This window comes from Panthera pardus, unplaced genomic scaffold (genome assembly GCF_024362965.1).
Source record: "Panthera pardus isolate Hobbes unplaced genomic scaffold, ASM2436296v1 HiC_scaffold_2, whole genome shotgun sequence".
Taxonomy (NCBI): domain Eukaryota; kingdom Metazoa; phylum Chordata; class Mammalia; order Carnivora; family Felidae; genus Panthera; species Panthera pardus.
In genome coordinates this window covers 69,354,503-69,377,945 of record NW_026526765.1, presented here as the reverse complement: position 1 = coordinate 69,377,945, position 23,443 = coordinate 69,354,503, and the positions used below count along the sequence as shown (strand labels likewise).

General features: G+C 37.7%; 1 protein-coding gene across 1 annotated transcript in view; it reads left to right on the top strand.

The window, feature by feature from the left end:
* Nucleotides 1-23,443, top strand: part of MAN2A1 (mannosidase alpha class 2A member 1) — a 165,861-nt gene that overhangs the window by 19,108 nt on the left and 123,310 nt on the right. The window contains exons 2-4 of the mRNA XM_019450524.2: nucleotides 5,271-5,528; nucleotides 7,861-8,005; nucleotides 20,773-20,944. Coding sequence (XP_019306069.2) covers nucleotides 5,271-5,528; nucleotides 7,861-8,005; nucleotides 20,773-20,944 — 575 coding nt within the window. The remainder of the gene's footprint in view (nucleotides 1-5,270; nucleotides 5,529-7,860; nucleotides 8,006-20,772; nucleotides 20,945-23,443) is intronic.

Here is a 23,443-nt window from a genome sequence, read left to right as displayed (position 1 = left end):
GCATCAGGCATTGTGCTAGGCATCAGGGTATGGTGATGAATAACAGTAGCTGTGGTGCCTGTTCTCAAGATAAATATTTATTTAGTGATGAAGATGGGGAAATAAATAGTACATGAATAAAATAGGTAAAAGATGTAGTAAGACAAAAAATAAGTTGACATAATACAGAATCACATGAGAAGGCTTATTTATTTATTTATTTATTTATTTATTGAAATGTTTATTTGTTTTGAGAGGGGGAGGGAGAGGCAGAGAGAATCCCAAGCAGACTCTGCACTGCTCAATCCCACAAACCTTGAGATTATAACCTGAACTGAAATCAAGAGTCTGACCCTTAATTGACGGAGCCACCCAGGTGCCCCTGAGAAGGCCTGTTTTATACAGGATGGCTGGGGAAGGCTATGCTGAGGGGACATTTCAGGTGAGATCTGAAGTACTCTATAAAGGAAGAACGTGTATGAAGGTCTCGAGATGGGTTGAAGAGGAACTGGTTTAGAACTGAGATGAGATGAGGGTGAAGCTAAATTGGGGGCGGGGGGATAGATGGATACAGGTCCTTACTGATGGTAGTGTAAGTGCAGTGAGAAACTAGCTCTGGATTGTATTGTGAGAAAGATACAATGCAGCTGCATAGGTCGCGGTTGAAGGATGTAAGCCTAGGATTGGGAAATTAGTTAAGAGGCTGCTGTGTACGAGACAGGAGAGATTGTCGGAGGATTGGATCAGCATGGTTGCAGTTGAGAGGGAGAGACGTGGAGTGATTCAACAGCTATTGTAGAGGTAGTAAGGAAAGAGCTTGCAGATAGACTGGATGTGTGAGCGGGGTGAGGAAGGAGGAAGAATCCGTTATGCCACCAAGATTTGGGGAGTGACTAACTAGGTGGACATTAGAGCTACTTACTGAAGATCTGAAGATGCAGAAGGCTTATTTGGGAGGGTTCTTTGGGGCATAAGTTTGAAACCCAAGTGGAGGAGCGGAGTAGTCATTTGGATGTATGGGTTTGTTTTCCAGAGAAGAGGCTTCAGTTAGAGATAGAAATGTAGATGAGACATCAGTACAAATGATGGAATTTAAACCATGGAGTGTATGAGATAGTTTAAGATAGTATAGAGACTGCAGAGGTCCCAGAAATTAACCTTAAGGCCCTTCATCATGTAGTTACTGGGGAGAGAAGGAGACTGATAAACCAGAGGCAGAAGGAAACCTAGAGCATGCTGTGCTGAGAGTAGGTGAAGAAAACGTTGCCAGGAGGAAGAAGTGGTCTAGTGTGCTAGATGCTCCTCAAGATGATGAGTCAGGTGAGCACAGCGTGTGCTTATCATGACTGACTCCATGGAAGTCTTTGGGGCCTGTTCAGGGGCAGTTTGGGTGGAGTGGTACGCACAGGCTGAATACAGCGGGCAGATGAGAGAATAGGAATTTATAAGGAATGTATATAGTGAGTACAGACTGTTGATAACCTCTGTATGTCTCTGAAGGTGCTGGGGCCCTGGAAGGGGATTGTGGGGCTAAGGGAAGCACTGGAGTTTGATTTGGTGTTTTAGACAGAATATCATGCTAAGTTGAACCCTAGGAAATTGGTGAACTGTACTATATTTGATTTATGAGAATGGCAAATTTCATATAGTTTGACCTAATGTTACATGTTATACTACTGAGAATGAGTTACTTTTGAAAAGGGAGTTTGATGAAGCAGTGTTGAGAGAGTTTTAACCAAAAGAGTACAGCCTTTGAGCTGTTGAGAGAGATGGGTTTGGAGCTCCCCAGTCAAGTGTTGGCCTTTGAAGCGGGGAGGGGGAAGGCACACAATTTTTCCACTGTAACAGGAAGGAAGATGCTGATGTACAGATTCAGCCGAGTTTCAGTGATCATCGTGATGCCGATCCCGGCAGCTAGTGTTTACCCGGGGCCAGTAATTGCGGAACAAGCTTTCATATTTGGCTGTAGGTGCACATTGATTGATTTTGTTCATAGGGCTGAGTGGCTACTGATCCTGTTTTGCCTTGTAGTAGGCTCTAAATTTTCTCCCTCAAAAGTCATTGATATCAGTGAAATTTTTTTTTATTATTATTCAGTTTTTCCCTTTAATCAAAAGCAGAGTACATCAAATAGCATGACCTCCTTCTCCACTCATCAGCAGTAAAACACCATGGGCCTCCCTATAGAACTGATTAGCAAATCAAAGAATAAAGTGTTTTTCTCACAAGTGATTTTCTTACCCTACAGAAAATTGTCTTTTTCAGTATTGCTATCAGTATTCTTTGACTTGTCAGCATAATTGAAACGATACCTGTGATTTCTGTTACTTCAATGCAGACTACAAGTGCATCCTTTTAAGGTCATACTACTCTTCTTCTGTCTTGTGTACAAGAATTTGCTTACGAGGTATGTATATTTCAAGAATTTCAGCTGTCCGGAGGGAGGTTTTATTCCACTGCATAATATAGTTTAAAAAAAATGATTTTCATTAGACCATTCTGCTGACATATCCCCAGGCCACAATTTTCTCCATGGACTTATTAATTCAGTACAGAATTCCAGGTACTGATCATTAATTGTATCTTAAAAACTACAATGAGATCGAAGTCGTCTTTAGCGCCTTCAGGATTATTTTTCATGAAACATCTACCTCCTGTAATATTTATTTTGAATAATATGCTCATCCATGGGTTATCGGGCTAGAGCCATTGTAGGAATATTCCCAGATGTGTGTGCTTGTTTCTCAGTGTGTGCTTGTTGAGCTCTAGGCAGCTTTGCCTTGTGCATGGCTCCAAAATTATCTTTTCCTGAAAGTGCAGGTAGGTCTGGAGAAATGCAGACACTGTATTAATTTATGCACTGTAAGTGTCCGATAAAACATGCTGCATCTTTAAAAGCTCTAGGGTGGTGGTATTTTAGACAAAAGTTTTATTTTATGGATGAGGGTAGCTTTACTGGAGGCAAGATAAGCCAACATGTTCTAATTCTGCTTGGAATCAGGAACTCGATTTACTGTTGTTACCTGCTGTGGTAGAAATTGCAAGCATCCCTGACATAGACTTGTATCTTCAGTATTGGAAATATTCAACAGAATTCATCAGCAGTGATTTCAAAAAGCTGCAGTCTCTGATGTTTTGATAATAAGTGAAGAAAAGTTTTCCTATTATTTCAGACAGCCTTTGATAGCATGTCATTTTATGAAAATATGCACAGATTAGTCTGTTGCATACCTGATTCAAATGTTTCTAGCTTCTTTGGGTGAACTTTGGGTTATGCCAAGGGGGTGGGGGACTCCCTTTGGCCTTTCTACTGAGAACCACTGTCCATCCATATGTGCTGATAAAGAAGTGTTTGTAGTATGATAGTGCTCAATGGGTTTGCTGACCTGGAATCTAACTGGTTCAGCCAGCTTCTCTTTGAGCCCTGAACTAGTGTTGTACTGATCCATCACATTTCCTTTGCTTTGCCATTTCTGGTCGTGACCTGGTGCGTATTCTTTCTCTTGCTTTTCCGTAGAGGAAATGGGGCTTGTCTTACAGGGTGAGTTCTGTGCTAAAACCTTGTACTTCCTCCTTCTATATATGCTGATGAACAGGTTTCAAAGTTCTACCTCTTAGAAATAGCCCACCACCCCAGCGGTGACAGTTTTGACATGCATGGGCTTTTTCTGTCACGTGCCTCTAAATAGACCTGGGAGAGCATCTTTCAGGTCTAAGGAGACTGTCTTTTGCTCTTCCACCTCCCTCCTCCCCACAAAGACAATGTGCTGCTGATTTGCTTCTAATTTTGGCTATTTCTTTTCTCATTCCAAAATATTTTCTCTAGTCCCTTCAGACGTCTTTCAGTTTACACAGTTTGCTGCAGTGGCCTTCCCTTGGAAGACTCCAGTCTGCTGACCTCTCTTCTCCCCTTGTTGAAGTGGCCACTAACCTGGAAGTAGAATCCTTTTCTTCTCCTGGCTTCCCTATCAAACAGTCAACAACTATTCATAACAGACTAAAGTAGAATTTAAATACCCATAATCAGTTTTTATCATCTCGATTATGTATTTTTTTTTCAAAAAGGGATGGTATCAAATTACTATTTTTTATCCATGCTTTTTAAAGTGGTTTTTCTCCATTGTATCTCCTGAAAACACCTTCTCATATATTTTAATTTTTAAAGAATTTATGTTTCTGTATTTTCAGGGACTGAGAACATCTTCATGATATAGATGTACCATTTGACCAGTTCCTTACCTGTGGACGTTTAGGTGTTTTCCCTTTTCCCTCCCTCCTTCTTTCTGTCTTCCTATTATTTACTGGTGATAGAACTTTTGTTTTTGGGTGTCCAGAGTTGTTTTTCACTATGTATATAGTTATGTTTATTAAACCCTAGCATGGACTTTTTGAGTAGTCTCTTGCTAGTTACAGCGTCACTTTGTGTTAAGGTAAGGACTCCTATCTTACGTATATCTGTCTCCCCAGTGTAGCATTATGCCTGCTACAGTAGGTGTAAAGAATTCTTGTTGAGTTCTAGAAATATAAGGGCCATGTGACAAATATTTAAGTATCTCCTGTTTATTTGAGATTCCAGAGATAGGAGTGAACAAGACAAAGATTGTCCTTGCTCTCATAAGCTGAGATATTATTCTGTATAACAAGGTTTATGTTGTAAGGACTACAAGCCTCTTAATGTGAGGATCACTTAAAAAATCATAAAGTCACACAGTATGGTAGGAGAGTCCAAATGACCTACAGTATGATTACTTGGGGGACCTTCATTCCAGGTTTTTTCATGCATATGGCTAATTAAGAGTTGACTAACTGATTTTCCTTTAGATGATATTTCTTACCTAGGATTGTCCACAAGGTTGCCAATTATGATGGAATGATTTTTTTCAGGTTCACGCTTTTTGACCCTTTCAAGTGACTAAAATCAATTATACTTAAATTTAAAATTTCATACCTGAACATAGTATGTTGTTCTTAGGTATTATAGAGAACTCAAAGATCTTTTAGGGCTGGGTTTGGGGCAGTAGGAAGTATATCCCTAAATATTTTTGGTCTTTCTGTTGCACATTTTAAAATATGATTAAGCAAAGATTGAAGCCATGGAGATTTTCTGCTGTAAGTCGGTGTTTCAACACTGCCAGCCATTCACGCTCTTTGTGATCCCACTTACAGAAGTGGAAAGTGAAGGGTGAGTAGCTGCACTCTTGGGCAGGCACATAATTTTTTAAAAAAATGTGTGTGCCTCAGCAGAGCTATATTAGAGTTTCCTATAGCTGCCTTTTTCTTTTTTATTGTAGGGCCAGCTCTCAATGTTGCAAGAAAAAATAGACCATTTGGAGCGTTTGCTAGCTGAGAATAATGAGATCATCTCAAATATTAGAGACTCGGTCATCAATTTGAGTGAATCTGTGGAGGATGGTCCAAAAAGTTCACAAGGCAATTTCAGCCAAGGTGCTGGCTTACCTGTTCTGCCGTCAAAACAGCTGTCCCTCGTAGTGGACCCTGAAGACTGTTCATTCGCTTTACAAGGTGGAAGTAGGCATTCAGATGTGCAGGTAATGTATGCATTCATTAATAATCATTGGGCTTCTTTGTCTTTTACTTTCTTTTTTTGATCTGGTGTCTGTTTTAACTTAGTTGCTTAAACTGTCTGTAGTTTAGATTGTATTTTTGTAAACTGGCTTGATTATTCACCTGATCATTAATGTTCTTTTTAGTGATAAAATTCTGTAATTCTGTGTTTCCCCCAATTTTTTTTTTATTATTTTATGCGTTGTGGCCTTTTTGTATGTTTTTTAGGTCTGACTTTCTCTAGTAGATGAAGTTTAGAGGTTTAAATTTGGTCAAAGAGATTTTCTCATCTTCCTATAAAGAGTACAAGAAAAGCTGTATTCTTACTATGTCTCTGTTATACACTATAGGTTTCACACGGTGTAGGGTTAGATTCCTTTTGCTAACTATCTCTTTGTGAAAGAGGGAAGGGAAATACTGTAGAGCTGTGCTGTTCAGAATGGAAGCCACTGTCCACAGGTGACTACTGAGCATGTGAAATGTGGCTAGTTTGAAGTGAGATGTGCTCTAAGTGTTGAGACTTTTTACGAAAACAAAGGTAAATTGTTCATTTTTATATTGATTATATGTTGAGAAAATAATATTATGAATACATTGGGTTAAATAAAATATATCAATAAAATTAATTTCACTTAATTTTATCAGAAAATTTAAAATTATGGATTTGGCTTGCATTCTGCTTCTCTTAGATAGCATTCTGGAGGGTAGTGGAGTTGTAAACCAGGATATAAGAAAGGACTTCTACTTTTCTTAAATTTAGGGTGTGTCACATATGCTCTGTTCTGCAAATTAGCAGAGTTGTGTTTAACCTGTACCTTAGACCTGAAGCTGGAACTTGGTGATGGGACCCTGAAGGGTGAATATTTTACAGCTGGATAAAATGGGTTGGCTCTGGCCTTGCTTCAGAGTAGATGTTTTCACTAACTTCTGGGGACCGAAAACATGTTATTTTCTTGAGGCCGTGGCTCACAGTCCAGTCCAGTCCGTAAGCTGGAGACATGGGAGTTGTCCAGGCCTTGTGCCTATAATCTTATCAGCTAGTGCGTAGCCAAGTTCAGACAGTATCAGGATTCTGTGCTTTAAAAGTGTATCTATTTTTGTGAGTCTTGGCTTTGTTTAGGTTTTAAATAAGTACCTTTTAAAGGAGAACCACAGAACTTTTTTTGGAGGTGGGCTGGACAGAAACAGCCCTGTTGCAGAACAACCATGGAAGGCATGCAGAGCAAGGCAGTGGGGAATCAGGAGAGCTGCAGGGCCGGAGAAAGGACCAGAAGGAATAACAGAGACTGCTAACACATCCTCCTTCCCAGCTGGTTTTCAAAGATTTATTGACTCATCCTTGGGAGTGTTATATTTATTAAAGTCATAAATTCTGAAGTGAGAGAGATGTTACTATCTTAAAATACTTTGTATTCACTTTTTATATAATTTGTTCGATATCTTTAAATTTTTTGTAACCCACTTATATATTAGAATATAATTTTTTACATAATTTAAATTTTACCACAGTCACTTGTGTTCTTTATCCCATTTAGTATTAGAGGGAATATTAGAGAGAGTATTACAGGGAAAAATACAAGGTTTTAAGGTTTTGTGGGGTTTTTTGGGCAGTATTTTTTCCTTTGTGTCCAAATAGGTTATTACCCAGGACTACTACATTGGAAGCTTAAGACGACATTTGAACATTAAGAAACTGAGTCTTAATTTTAAAAATTCTTCCATTTTTAAGTGATTATGCCTTGTTGACTCAGTTGTAGTTTTATTTTTAGAATAAAAAGGGCAAACAGAACATATGCTAAATGAAGGCATAGCTGTAGATGCATTTCCATTCTGATACAGGTTTTAAAATATATGAAATTAATTGTAAAATAAAGACAACTCAAAGTAAAAAGTAATTATCCAGTATTGTATTTGAAAATGCTGAAATATTTGCTCATAATCACATTTCATCAGAAATTGTTTGCTTGCTGTTTAGTTCCTATTAATTTCTACTAGACTGTAGTAGAAGTAGAACAGGGCAAGAAGGAATTGAATGGAATTATTTTTCATTAGAAGCAGATGGGGCGGGCATTATTTATCAGGATAGTTAAGTAACACGGTAGCATTTTAAGAATTTGAATGGTAATTAAATGTTTTCTGCCTTAAACTCTTCAGTTAATGTCTGCAGAAATAGCTTTATCTAGTAAAATGCATACACACAGTACAGCAATGAATAGCTTTGAGCAAATATTTTCCAACATTAACTTTAAATTAAAAATGGTAATACACGGTTAAATTTACTTTTTTTCCCCTTTATTGTGTCTTTTATATTTTTAGATGTTGGATGTTTACAGTCTGATTCCTTTTGACAACCCAGATGGTGGAGTTTGGAAACAAGGATTTGACATTAGCTATGTGTTTAATGAATGGGACTCTAAGCCCCTTCAAGTCTTTGTGGTGCCTCATTCCCATAATGACCCAGGTAAAATTTACACTTCAAAAAAACTACAGGTTATTAAGCCCATATAGGCACAGAGTATTTTAATGAGAAGGTGGTAGACCTAATTTCTCACATTTTTGAGACATTATTTGCTGACTTGTGACAGCAACATATTCCTTTTATATGTCTTGTATTTTGAGTTTTTACTTAATCAGTTTGTGTGCCATTCACAGATAGGACTTCTGCAATATGAAACAGTAATAAACACAAGAAGGTCTTAGTTTGGGGGTTGAAAAATTGCACTCACTTAAGGGGCTGATTGTTCATCTTAGTTACTTTTCTCTAAAATATTGCATGAGAGAATTATTTTGTGTTCATAAACTCTACATTACAAAATGCAGAGTGTTTATGGGAACATTTGAATCTTCCAAATGGAGAAGCAAAATGTAAAGTGGTTAAGAGCCTTGGTCAGGCAGATGTGGGTGTGGAGTCCCAACCCCATCAGTGTGAGACAACTTTAGGCAAGTTACTTAATATTAAAGTAAGTTTTTTCCTAATAGAATCAAGATAAAGTGTCTGCTTCATAGGATGAGATGTTAAGGCGTGATGCATGGCCCAAAAGTAACTGCTGTCGTTATCGTTGTTATTATTTCATTTGACAACTTTTGTTACTTATTGGTGCCACAGATTTTTCCCTCCAAGGTAAGGGAAAATTGCTAAAATTACAGTGGGAAATATGATTCGATGCATATATTTGTGAGTGTGAGTACACTGGCACAGAAGAAATACTTAATGAATTCCACTGCAGGAATTTTTTTGGGGGGGGGAATGCACTTCCAAAGACTTCTTCCGAAGGACTTACTTAGGCTTCTATTTGTTACTTTTCTCAGCTTCTCCATTTCATCATTACTATCAGAGGCACCATTATTCACCTGTACTTTGAAGTTTTTTCTTTATTCCAACATTCATTTATCTCCGACTTACATTCTTTCCCACTGGTTTATTGGCATGTATTCTTTTCTTTCTGTTGCTAAGACAGTAGAACTTGTTACTCTATGTCTGGAAGTGTGATTTGGTGAAGTGTGTGTACAGGTGGGTACAGGCACATGTGCTGCTTTTTTGGGTGTGTGAGGTACACAGGGAGAGAGTTTGGATGCTGAAATGTTTGAATTTCCATAGTACTTCAGTGTTTATTATGCAGAGAGGTATGAAATAGAGGAAATTAGTATTATTCTGGAAATTTGTGTTGAGCAGTTGCTGCACGAGCTTCTGACTTGGTTTCTCTTTGGTCTTAATGACTTTACCTTTTCCTACAAATACCTTTCAGCCTTATTAACTTTTCCTCTTAAATGTTTGCATCATTTTCCTCCTTCGTCTTAGCCTGTCCCTTCAAATCCAAGTTCCGATGGCTGGGCATCATGGAAAGACTGCAGGTGTCTGGAACCTGGCAGAATGAGGCCCACATCCCGGCTCTGCCATATACTTGCCCCCATGTCCCTGGGGGCACATTTGTGTATCTGTAAAATGCAGATCATATGGTTGGAGTAGCATTTTAAAGCAGGAGTTAGTTATCAAGTAAATACAAAAGGTGATGAAAATCACATCTAATTATAAATCTCATTCACTCTGAAACATTCCCTTATTCAGTGAAACAGTGGCAGAGCGACTGTAGTATTTAAATTGTTCTCTCCTTTTTTCTCTGCCAACCATCGACAGTTTTGTTCTTGTCACTTAATTTGTTTTTAAGTTTTTATGTATTTATTTTGGGAGAGAGAGAGGGCACCTGAGTGGGGGAGGGGCAGGAAGAGGGAGAGAGAGTCTCAAGTAGGCTCCACACCATCAGCACAGAGCCCAATGTGGGGTTCCATCCCACAAACCGTGCGATCATGACCTGAGCCCAAGTCAAGGGTCAGATGCTCAACTGACTGAGCCACCCAGGTGCCCCTGTTCCTGTCACTTAATTGGGTGTGTGATGTGATTCCATTGTGTCCAATTTCTTATAGGTTTATACATACACTTTGTGCTATGTCTTGTGAGTCCTCGTGTGAATCCATTTCTCCTGCTTTTTAGATTTTTAAAGACTTTTTTTTTCCTTTTTCCCCTTTTCTGCCATCCTCACTTTCCACCAATCTCATTTCTTGTAATTCTATAACATGCGCACTTAACTGTAGTAATAAAATTTGTAGTTTATCAGGCAGTCTGCGAATGTTTTATTAACATCTAATGCTCACAATAACCCTTGGAGATCAGTGTCACTATTCATGAGGAAGATGTTACCAAGTTTACGGGGGCAGGAAGTGGCCCCACAAGAATGCCTTATTAGTTTACCTGGATCTCCCACCTGAGTATACTTGAGAGTCGGAGTACATGTGCCTCCTGTTAGAGTCGTCCTCATTGCCTAGCCTGCCACTTGACATACGGTAACCTGTAAATATACATAAGGCCTTCTCCACCTGTCTCTGTGTGCCTCCTTAGCTTCTTGAACTTTGGATGCACACCTGTACATAGGCACAGATGTAAACATTTATAGCACTTCTGCATCGTCTCTACTCTAGAATGTAAACTCCATGAGGGCTCACACTTTGTGTTATAACCACCAGGTCACTAACTCCCAGAATAGTAAGCAGCACATAGTACTGACTCATTCAGTTAAATAAGCTAAATGAGCCAGGGCATCTGACTCTGCAGCTTCAGATAAAGCATTTGACCTTGACATGTGGTTTTATCTTCCCTCCTTCCCTTCTTCCTGTTGTCTTATTTTTATTCCTTAAAAAAAAATATTTAAAATATGCTTTGTAATTTTAAATACAAACACCAGATGATATTAAGCTCTTCAAGGGCAGGGATTGCCTGCGCCTTTTAGATTCTGTTTGTTTGCCTCAGCAGTGCGGTGAGCAGTGCCCGGTGTGGTTCATGTGTTGTTCTGTGGGGAGACATCCCTAATAACTGGTCCTGACTGCAATAGAGGAATCTGTCTTTTGGTATCTTAGCAACCACAATTGAATCTTTTTGTCTTAGTAAAAGATGTTAATGACCCTTAACCTCAGGCCCTCCTCCACTTGAGGAAAAAATAATGGTCAGACACAGACCTTTTAAAACTACAGCGATTTTTTTTTTTTTTTTTTTTTTTACTATAAAGCAAAATGCTAGAGAATAGAACCCACTGACTTTTTAAATAATTTTCACCGCTCCGGGGTGCCTGGGTGGCTCAATTGGTTAAGTGTCCGACTTCAGCCCAGGTCACGATCTCACGGTTCATGAGTTTGAGCCCCGCGTTGGGCTTTGTGCTGACAGCTCAGAGCCTGGAGCCCGCTTTGGATTCTGTGTCTCCCTCTCTCTCTGTTCCTCCCCTGCTTGCGTTCCGTCTCTCTCTCTCTCTCTCTCTCTCTCTCTCTCTCTCTCAAAAAAAAGATTAAAAAAAAAATAAAAAAATTTCACCACTCCTTAACAAAAGTAGAATTTAGGTAAACTAAATTGTTCTGTGACAAGCCAAATCATTCAGATCATGAAGAACCACACTTTCAGTTGAGGAATAGAGAGAAGTATGTGCACAAACATTCCAAGTCCAAATGTGACTCTGTAGCAGGAAATCTTTGTGGAATACGCCTAAATGAATGTGCAATTAGGCGGTTTACTTTCTAAATGAGATTTATAGAGACTTGTTTGCATTTTCTACAGCAACAATTTAAAACTTTAGCTCGGTAGTTTGTTTCATTGGTGGAGTTTTGTCTGTTGGGGATAGAAGTACTGAAATAGATTTTTAAAAGATTCCTGTATTTTCCCTAACTTTAAGAATTATGTTAAAGAAAAAGAATTATGTTGTTGTGTTTTTATATGTGTAGATATTTTTCTTTTTTGGACCATGTTCTGATATCTCATAAGACAGATAAATTTCAAATTATGTTTATATTTTAATAAATTTCTAATTATGTCTTCTTCCAGCCCATGAGGACATGTAACAGTTGTCATATATTTTATATGGTTTACATGAGTTAAAACAAAATTGGAAGGGAATTGTTAAGTCAGTGCTGATAACTTTGCCCTGTTACGCTTTTAAAAAGTTTTGAATCACAGACCATGAAATTAAATGTTAGTTGATTGATACATGTTCATGTTATATTTAATAAGCTGATTAAAACACAATTACAGCACCTTTGTATCTACAATCTTAATTCTTTGCTTCCCACTACTTAAACTGCTGAAATGTTTAGTTAATTTTCCTTCAAAGGAATCGCAGTGTGTAGAGAGAAGATAAGGTGTACTAAATGGAAAGTTGGACAGCATATTGTTAGTTAAGCAATTTGTAAAATGAACATTAGAAAATAATCCCCCATGTGGTCTGACTCCAAATAGAAGGGAGACCTAGGTACAAGAGTCACACTGGAAAATAATTTTCTTTTGTGCATTTGCAGTTCTTTTACAGAGTTTTTATTGATTCAAATGAGTGAGTAGAATTTTTTGACTTTCTTTTGTGGCAAATTGAAAAACAGAATTTTGCATTTAGTACTGTATTATAATTTGAAATGAGTTTATGTGCTATTATTCTTAAAAAGCAAAAGAACAAAAACATGGGGAAATCACTGTGTAATGTTATTTTTAAAGCTTCTCTGTTATTCTTAACAAATATACTTAACAAAATATTGTTAAGAACAGTCATAAGAGAAGAGCTGTGGTCCCCCCACAGTTGGGTAATGCCCGGGTGGGCGAAAGCAGGGGGGACTTGGAGCTCTGGCTTCCAAAGGAACCTGCCGAATAGAAGGAGATGGTGAGGAGAGGGGAGGTTGGTTTGTGGACAGTTTGGGGAGTCCTTTGTTCTGGTTAGTGATTGAGAGATGAAGTGAATTCTTTGGTTTTGGCTACTGTGGTGGGAAATTTGAATTTCTGGAGCTAAGATAGTATGAGGAAGAACGGAGTGAGAACTGGTATTCATTGTGTATCTTACATTAGTTTGTGTAATACATTCTGCAACCCTCAACACCAGTAAATCACACATCATTTACCAGGTGAGGACAGTGAGACTAAGCAGGTATACTAATTTGTTCAAGATCCATCAGTTAGACATTGGCACAGGATGGCAGTTAAAGCTCAGATTTGCCTGATTCTGAGGTCTGTGCTCTTTCCATTTACTATGCTGCCTCTCAAGATATGTTACTTAGTTCAAATGATTTTCTTGCTTTATGGGCATTAGCTAATTCAGCACATTTATCTGAACTTTGGGTTGTTAATAGCATTGCCAGATTTGGCTTAAAAAATGTTTACATTTCCAGTAAACAGTGGATAGTTTTTTTAGTATATATGTCTTGCAGATCTCATATGGGATTCACTTATAGTAAACATTTATTCATTATTTATCTGAAATTCAAATTTAACTTGGCATCCTGTATTTTATCTGGTAATCTTAATTAAGAAAATGTTGGCATTATGAGTTAAATATTTACATGGCTCTTTAGAATTATCTTTTTAAGAGATCTCTAGAGTTGGTATATTGAGGTTGTGTTTTAGAGGGGAAAAGTCCATTGGGGCTCTAACTGGACTGCATTCTTTAGGAGCACATGTATCAGGTATTACCTAGAGATGCAGGTGATTGTCACACATGTCCCCATTCTCCTATTTTCGTTACTTTTGTCTGTCTTTTGAGTCTGATGCTTCAGAGCTCACTACTGCACCAGTTATATAAATGATTGCTAATACTTATGGGACTTTACTATGTTTCAGGCACTATTCTAGGTACTTTACATGTATTAAATCCATTACTGCTCTTAGCAACTTCATGACAAAAGTCCTGTTATTACCCTCATTTCACAAATGAGAAAACTAAGGCAGAAGAGAGTCCAGGTAATGTGTTCGTGTCAGGGCTGGGCTTTAACCCAAGCCGTCTGGCTCTGGAATTAGGACTTACAACCATTACTTAATATTGTCTCTTGAAGGTAATACTTCTGAAACCCACAGGCAAAGCTTCCAGGAGGAAGGTCTTTTAAGTGTTTCCAAGCCAATGTCATCTACTTTAGTATTTTTAATGATAAAAAACATTTTATGAACTATCTTGGAAGAGTAGACACCTCACCACACTGTTCCTCATCCTTTTTTTTTTTTTTTTTTTTTCTTCTGGTCTGTCTTTACTGAAATGGATGTCTCTGTCCTTAAATACTACTTGAGTCCATGAGATGGTGAGTGGTTTTCCTCATTGCTACATATTTTACAGTTAGAAAGTAATTTGGAAGCAGTATTTTCCAGCTTTTAAATGGTTTCTTTTAGAAACTTTGATTATATGCCCAGTATTTGCCTGCTCATAAGGCTAAATAACCTCACGTACACTAGGAGTAACTCCTCGAAGGAAGTCACTGTTACTTTTACTTCTAAGGATGTCTCTCATATTATAGACCGGTCTCATTATTTCAAACCACTATGCTCTGTTTGGGGAAGACTTAGTAGGCCTGAAGTGTCCTGCTCCGTGTGAATTGATGATGCTCATGGATGGAATCCTTAACAAAGGAGGGAAGTAACTTTAGCACAGATTTAGAAATTATTGTGGAGGTTGATCTCATAATTGCAGGTGTCACATATCAAGGTACACAGGTCTTTTAAAGGACATTTAGAAAAGCAATAGAGTAAAGGATCACAATTGGACATTGTGCATATTACAGCTGCAGGATGAACAAAACTCCAGCTCTCCTAACAGTGATGCAGATGGTTCCTGTGGTGTGGGATAGAATTACCAGTGACAGCATCTTACACTGGCTCAAAAAGTGCTGTATCTCAAACACCTTAGTGGAAGTGAAGCTGATATGCTTTGAAATCTGTTAGATGACACTGAATCACCTGGAAAAAAGGTGAGGTTATTCTGGAAACTTGAGTTCAGAAGCATTTGTAGGATTCAGCAGGTTTAGGTCTTTGGAAAACCTCAGCTTCATCTTTGACTCTCTCTACTCTGTCTTGGAAGCTTCAGTCAGCTAACATATGCTCTTCATTTTGCCTCATTGGCCTCTTATTTCTATTTCCAGAACCATTTTCTAGCAGAACTTGTGCAGTGGCCTCATTTCCTGTTTGTCTTGTACACTGAAGTATATCCTTTACGCTCACAGTAGTCATTTTTGAAAGCACAGAAGACGTTAACTTCCTTCACTAAGAAACAAGAATGGCTCAGAAGATTTTCAGTGGTCTGCCCCCACTTCTGTTTGTATTTCTCACTGTACCTCCACCATGTAAGCTCCGATATAGCCACACCTGGCTGCCTTCTCCCTGAGATTGACACAGGACTTCATGGCTTAGTGTCTTTTCCATATGCCCTTGCTTCTATTTGGGATCTACCCCCTTTTCCCTCTATCCACACGATGACTATTCTAAGAATCTTCTGTCCTTCTGCTAGGAATTTATCACTTCTTTATTCCCATAGCATTTTGTTCTTATTTTTACCGTAGAATCTGTTTTCATTTATTAGCTTTTTTGCTTTGTCTTATTAGATGTTTGATTTGTGTGTGAATGGATAAACTAGAACAGGACATTAATTAAAACTCAGTTTATTGTTTGAGTTATGATAATACCAATTAACATAGTATGCAATGTCTTAAGTGTAAGACTGGATGTTACAATCAAATATGGAAGGATTTGACAAGTGATGGAAGAAGCCTGTTGATCATTTGTTGGTAGACGATGACTTCATTACTAAAATAAAGAAGCTTTCTTGTTTTATGAATCCTCTTTGTACTTATTTTTAAATTAGAGAATACTATGTTAAAATGGAAGTAACATGAAGCTTAAGTTGCAGTTTTTAAATGTTTATTATCTTGTTATAATTATTTTTGATGCAAGATTTATTATCTTTTCTTAACAGTTGGTACCTATTTAACTGAGTAGAATTAATGTAGTCATTAAAAAATAATTGTCATAGTAGTGGGAACCACAACAGTGTAACAATGATTTGAGGGGCATGACTTCTTTGGGATGCATCTTTTAAATCATCTTAGGGCTGACAGAGCCTTTTTAAATATAAGCTCATAACTTAAAGATATTGATCAAAGATGATTAGGTTAGCAGAACAGACAGTGGCTATGTTAGAGCTAATTGTGTGTGTGTGTGTGTGTGTGTGTGTGTGTGTGTGTGTGTGTGGTGTGGTGTCTTTTCCTTTTTGTTTCATTTCTAATTGAAGTAATAAATTTGTATTTATACTCTATATACCCTTTTCCCCTATTCTTTTGGCTATACATTTCACTCATCTATCATGTACTTATTCAACTTTTGATGGTGTAGTCTTCATACCGGGTGCTAGATTCATGAGAATTGACTGGTTGGGAGTTCAGGTTGTAGGTTCCCAAATTTGTAGGACTTGGTATAAAAGTATGTGGATGCCCTCAGACCCTTTGTGTAAACATTCGAAAGTTATAAATCAAACTGATACATGATAAGTAGAATAGGTCTTTTCCTCCTACTTTGAGGAATAGCACAGTTATCAGGAAGGCCACATGTGGGTTGAGATTGCTGGGGCTCCAGTTCCCCACTGCAGTGTGTTGAGTTTGTGTGGGAAAAGCAAGCCTGTGGGGCAGCCCAACCTCCTTTCCCAGAAATGGCCCTGTCCTAAACCAGGAGGGGCTTTGCTCACAGATGCACAGACACGCCAGCACTTTTCCCACATCCCTGCAAACTGTATCCCCCTGGCCATTGCTCAGGCTACAGAGATTACCACCTCCAGGTCAACTGTCCTTTAGAAAGACATATAGAAGGCCCCTTCTGGGCTCTAGAAACTGGCTTGGGGCTATTTGGACACATTTCTGGGTCATGGTGCTTAGGAGGGCAGGTCAAGGCGGGCTCTGGGTTGGCAGTTCTTTCTTTGCCTTGTGAAAGGGATGTGGTCAGAGGAAGAATAGGAAGATCCCTCAAGTCCAGGGCTCAGGGTGAGATACCCTTGCCCAGGTCCTAAATCAGTGCTGTGTATGCCCTTGAACCAAGTAAAACTAAGTGTTCCTCCCGAGGATGAAATTGCCACAAAGTCTTCAGACTACAAAGCTAGATCAGGAGTCAAATTTCTAAAAATGGTGGTTTGTCAGCGAACGGTCACTAAGTGCTTAATTGTTCATGCACATTAAAAATAAGCAGTAGAGCTTTCAACATAACTAGGCTTTATATTATAGAAATTAAATTCTTTCAAGTTTTATTTCTTTATTTTGAGAGATAGAGCGCATGTGCACGCTCTTGTGCGTGCGCAAGTGGGTGGGGGAGGGGCAGAGAGAGAGGGGAGAGAGAATCCCAAACCTGACACAAGACTTGAACTCAGGAACGGGAGATCATGACCTGAGCCAAAGTCCAGAGTCGGCACTTAACCGACTGGAACCACCCATGCGTCCTTAGAACTTAACTTTTTTTATGATAACATAGAGCAAATTTAGAGTTATTCATCCTTTACAGAACTTCTAATTGTGTATTCTTTGTTGCAGATATTTCCTCACTTACTTAAAAGTAGTGATTAGCTGTTTTATGGGTTAGAGTGTTGTCAGAGTGGAAAACAGTAAATGGAAAGGTTTTCTGTGTGCTGTTCTAGCCCTGGTTCAATTTCTAAGTGTATTCAAGGGAGAGAAAAAGGCTGTGAATTGACCACTTAAGTAAATCAGTTTGCAACTCAATGTCCTAAGTTATTAAATCCAGAGGTAGGAATCTAATTTTATGTCACAAAAATTCATCCCATACAACTTTTCATAAAATACTATCCTTCTGATTGGTCTCATGTTAATATACAGTTGTAGTTTTACAGTAATTTAGGGAAAGAAATAGCCAATTCAGTGTAAAAGGGAATACTTGATTACTCTATTGTATAAGAGCAATAAAAGCTAATTTACTGTTAGATTACTCAATATTGAAAGCTGCAAGAGGCTATCTTTTAGTTCATTCTTCATTAATTGTGCTATATTGTAGTGATATTAATGTCTATTATAGATGAGCTTTATGGAAGGCTTTTAAGTTGACATCTCTGAGCATGTACTTTGGCTCATGTAAATATCTTTGACATATATCCTGCATGATTGTTGAAGGGCAAATGAAGTGTCGAAGGCAAAATGGATTAATCAGTCACTGTGATTCCTTTATGACAACTCCAATGATAAACTATTCTTTGAAAGGGTCTTAGCTAATAATAAATTATAACTGATGAAAACAAGTAATTGTACTTAAAAAAAAAACTTGTTACTTGTTCATCTTCATAAAGATGATTTCTTCTAAATTCATTTTCTATGTTAGGTTACTAGAGTTTTGTTGTTAATTTTGGAGTCATTCCATTGTTCGTAGTTCTTTTACTGAGTAAGTAGCCAAATGATTAGGGCTTAGTTTTGATCTCTTTGTTAAAAATGTAGGTAAAAGTTGTGAGTGTTGCCTTAAAGACGGTAGTTCTCATAGAGCCATTTCGATAATTTACGTGGTTCTTACTGCACATATAGAGTAATAATAGCATGGGGTAGAAATTGTTGTCACTTACGTGCATTTGATTTCAGTTCAGTCTTGCAATATGGAGGTACTTTATATATTCAATTAGATATTATGACAGTGCTTAGTAAAATAAAAATTCTTCCCACATTGCATTCTTTATTTTTGGGGTGGTAGCAGCACTCATTTTTTTCTAGGACTATATGAGTTTACTAGGGCTGCCATACCAAAGTTCTGCAGACTGGGTGGCTTATTTCCTTACAGTTCTGGAAGCTGCAAGTCCAAAATCAAGGTGTTGGCAGTGCTGGTTTCTTCTGAAGGTCTCTCTCCTCTGTCTTTCCTCTGTGTGTGTCTGTGTCTATCTGCTTGTCCTTACAAGGGCATATTGGAGTAGGGCGCACCCTCATGACTTTACTATACCTTAATCACCTCTTTAAAGACCCTGTCTCCAGATATAGTCACATTCTGAAGTACTGAGGTTTAGGATTTCAACGTAGGCATGTTGAGGGGACACAATTCAGCCTACAACGGGCATAGAATGAATTCTTTGCAAACAATAATTTTGGGTAACCAGTATGTTTAAGATGTGGAACAATTTGTGTAAACATTCTAAATAAAGGTATCCTTTTCAAAACTTACATGTTAAAAATATCTTTTATTTCCTTTTTTACCTGCTTCAATTATAGAGATGGGGACGGGGCAATTAAAAACATGATGATGATGATGATGATGATGATGACGATAGCAACTAATCTTTATCAAGTGCTATATTATATCCTGGGCTCATGTCTGAGCACTTGATGTTTTTTTTCTCTTGGCATGGTCAGCAGCAAGTTTGAACATTCCCATTTAGGGGTAGGTTGGATTTTCTTTGCTTGTCCCTGGGAATCCAGATGTGGATCTTGGCTTCATACACTGGGACAGGAGTCCAGGTTTGTACCTTCCTCAAGCAAGATGGGATTCTTTGCAGACCATTGTTTCATGAGATATCTTTGAATTTTCTATAGGTGCAGGCTTTTTAGCATGGAAAAGTTGAATTATCCAGGTACCCTTCTTTGGTGACTTGAAAGTGCCCCAGATCAAGAAAGTCCTGTAAAGACAATTTTCCACTGCCTTCCTGTTTGGCTTCTAGTTTCATACTTGTCGCTTTGTACATGCTCAGTAAATAACTCTAGAATGAATAGATCGATAGATTTTAGTTAAAGCAGAAGGGAGAAATACAGTCAGAGTAGCAATGCCCTTTTCAGAAGCTCATGCTTGTATTGTCAAAATACTTGTATTGTCTTCTCTGCCCTAGCAGATTTTCATTTTTTTTTCAGTCAGTATACTGTACTTCAAATATTAACTTAATTATAGACAAAAGAAATAACCAGTTGACTCCTTATATTTTAGTCCTCCCACATGTTTGAGTTTTGGAAATAAATAGAGTGGTAGTTTAGCCTGGATGTATAGAACACCCCTATCTCTGTAAGATTTCATAGATAAGAGGTTGTTCTTGGAGGATCCACTTGGCTAGTAGATAGAGTTGGTAACTGTATGCCTCAGCCGCTTATCAGGTTGTTTTAATACTCTGACAGATAGGGCTATGCTTAGACTTGTGGGTCTTGTTAAAAAGGTTTCTTTATAGTGAAATTGCAAATATCTTTAGATAAAGTTTCCAGGGTATTTGAGAAGGAGGAAAAGTCGTAGAATTAAGTCATTAACATCTACAATTTTCTTTTGAAAAAGACTTCATATACACTTGTGTTGTTTTATTAGTGTCAGTCTGTGCTTCCAAAAAATGGAGTAATTTGCAGCCTTTGGAAACTAATGCCTGTGCTTGGCAGAATTCTACTTCTCTGTATTCATAATAGTGCTGTTAATTACCTTATTGCTTTGCTGCTGGCTTTTAGATATAGTTTGTACTTACGATTTTCTTAGTTTCACTTACTAAAATGGGGAGAGAATTTCAGATGTGGTATGAAAGGATACACTCTTAATTCCATATGATGAGAACAGTACTGCCAACTTGTTAACGCTGTTCAGATTTTTAAAATGAAGACAAATTCCTTACATTAGAGATAAATTATACATAATTGAATCAGGTACTATAATTATCATGCATAAATAAATGCTTTTTTTCCTCAGGTCATTTGTCTCATTTTTCTCATTTCTTTCTGACTTTGTACAGATTTCAGGGTATTTTTGTTATTGTAGCATTAGTGTCTTTTTGAGTGTCATGTGCATTCAAATGGAATTTCACTACTTGAAATTCACTACTTGAAATATTTGTGAAATTTGTAAATGTGTCTTCATATGAATGAAACATCTAAGGGCATCCAAAGGTCATGTAATGGAATGTGACTGAGTTGAAATCAGACATATGAATCAGACCTTTGTTGTATATTTGTGTTTTGATTTAGGTTGGTTGAAGACTTTTGATGACTACTTTAGAGAGATGACTCAGTATATTTTTAATAACATGGTCATCAAGCTGAAAGAAGACTCACGGAGGAAATTTATGTGGTCTGAGATTTCTTACCTTTCAAAGTGGTGGGATACTATAGATAAGCCGAAGAAGGATGCTGTTAAAAGGTTTGTTTTAAGATTTTTTTTTTTTTTTTTTTTTTGCAATTTGGTAATATTAATTAATTATACAGTGAAACACGTGTTGAATTTTTAGAGGATGAAAATTCTTAGCCTTCTGTCTGAAACTTAAAATATTTCTCCAAATCTTTTTTTTCTTTGATTCTGCTTCATCTGTGGGAAAGTGACTTGAAACTGTTCTATTGAAATCCTAATGTTCCAACTCTGTCCCAGAAATTGAATTACTAGGTCAAAGGGGCTTAATATTTTAAATGCTTTTTGAAGCATATAATCAAAGTGACCCCTGGAAAGATTGTTTCCATGTACCAGTGTGTCTGCGTTTTGGTCACCAATATATTTTTTTTCTAAAACTTTGACCAATTTTGTGGTTGAAATATTTAAAAAATTTTTTAAGGTTTATTCATCTTTAAGAGAGAGTGAGAGAGAAGGTGAGCGGGGGAGTGTCAGAGAGAGAGGGAGACACAGAATCCGAAGCAGGCTCCAGGCTCTGAGCTGTCAGCACAGAGCCTCATGCGAGGCTCAAACTCATGAACTGTGAGATCGTGACCTGAGCCCAGTGAGCCACCCAGGTGCCCTGATGGTGGCTGAAATATTTTAATTTGAAAATTTGATTACTGATAATGTTATGTACTTTCTCATATGTACAGGCAAAGTTTTTTGTGAATTGCTTGATGGTATAATTTTCTTCTTACTGATTTGTAAGTTTGTACACACATGCGTTAACCCTTATTTTTTCTCAAGTTATTTTCTTAAATCTTAGCATTTCATATACATGCTTTAAACATTTTATTGTAATCAAACATATCAATCTGTTTTCTTGATAGCTTTACTGTCATATTTTAAAAGGTTTTTCCCAATCTAGAGATCAGAGGAAGAGTCCTTTTTTTCCACCCAGTTTAACTTTTTATCATTCACTTTTTAAAATCCTGGAATTTATCTTTTTAATATGGTATGGTGGGAGGTTCTGATCCCCATGCCTCCCTCCTCTCTGCTCCCAAGAGTATAAAGATTATCTTAGCATGCATTGCTTTCTTTTATTTAGTATCACATGTACAGCGCTCACTGTTTTAGCGCCTGTTCTGATACTTCACAAATGATAACGGATAATCCTTGCAGCGGTCCTGTGAAGTAGGTACAATGACTGTCCTCATTTTACAGATAGAGACACTGGTCGTCCAGGGTCACCCAGCTGGGACGTGCCGTGCTGGTGTGCTATCTGGTGCAGCCTGTCCAGCCCCACAGGTTTCCCTCCCATGCTGTGCTCTGCCGCTTTCCTCAGATCTAAAATGTCCCGGTTTTTTCCTACTGATTTGATGTGCCATCTTTATTGTCTTTAAATATGCGCTGATTTCTGGGCTTCCTGACCTCTTTCATGGACTTTTCTGTTTGCAGTTGTGGTTTGATATGCTTCGTTGACAGTTAAAAATCTCCTCTTTCTTTACTGAAAAATTCTTCTAATGAGTGACCACTTCATTTTCCCAAAGAGTTTTAGAATTAATTATTAAAATCTTCCTACGCTACTGAAGGAAAAAAAAAAGGTTTTGATGGAAATTGACATAAACATTTAAAGATAATTTGGAGGGAATTGGTTTTCTATCATTATCCATCAGACTTTTTTTGATAGGGTGCAGCACTCAAAAACTTTGTTAGTGACATGCACACACAAAACATGGGAACCTAATAAAGATGCTAATAGAGTTTTATGTATGTTAGATGATTAAGAAATACATAATGCTACAATAAAAGACGTAAAGCTTGCTTGTGGACATGGGTGTCAGCAAGGGTACACGTTGTGAGTTGGTGCAAAGTGGTAGAAAGTGAGTTATCTGAAATCTGATCAAAAGTTGTTCAGCATATGTGCATTGGTATGACGACAGTGGACTGAGGTAGCTGGTAGACCTTGGAGAGAGAGAGAGAGAGAGAGAGAGAGAGAGAGACGTATTCCTATGTGAATGGGTTCAGCTAGGTGCAGTTTTATGCCTTCTTCACTTATTGTTTCTCAGGGACAAAATTTCACTTAAGCAATACAAAATTTGTTCCCTAATCAATCACTTTGGAACACATTTTTGTTTTTGAAACAAAAAATTTTTCACGTAAGGAACTATACCTATTTTTTGCCACTGTTCCCCTGTCAGCTTCCTTTTATTTTAGGTGTTTTATTTTTCAAATTCAGTACCTAAGGGTTCATGCCTGATCTTTTGTTGGCTTATTAGCTCATTTGTTCATTCATTCTACAACTCTTTCTGAACACCTACTGTGGGCCAGTTACTATAAGGTTTGGGTACTCTTGGGCTGAGTATTTCTTTCTTCTTGATTGTAAATTGTATCTTTCACCATTGACAAATAACTATCTTTTCTCCATTTAAGAACTAAAGTGCTATTACTACCAGTCACTTGTAGTTGTTTGGATTTACCTCATTTGTGCTGCCCTTTTTCCTTAAAAACAGGCAATTTAGAGTGGTAGTTCAAATGGCTGGTCACTGGAAT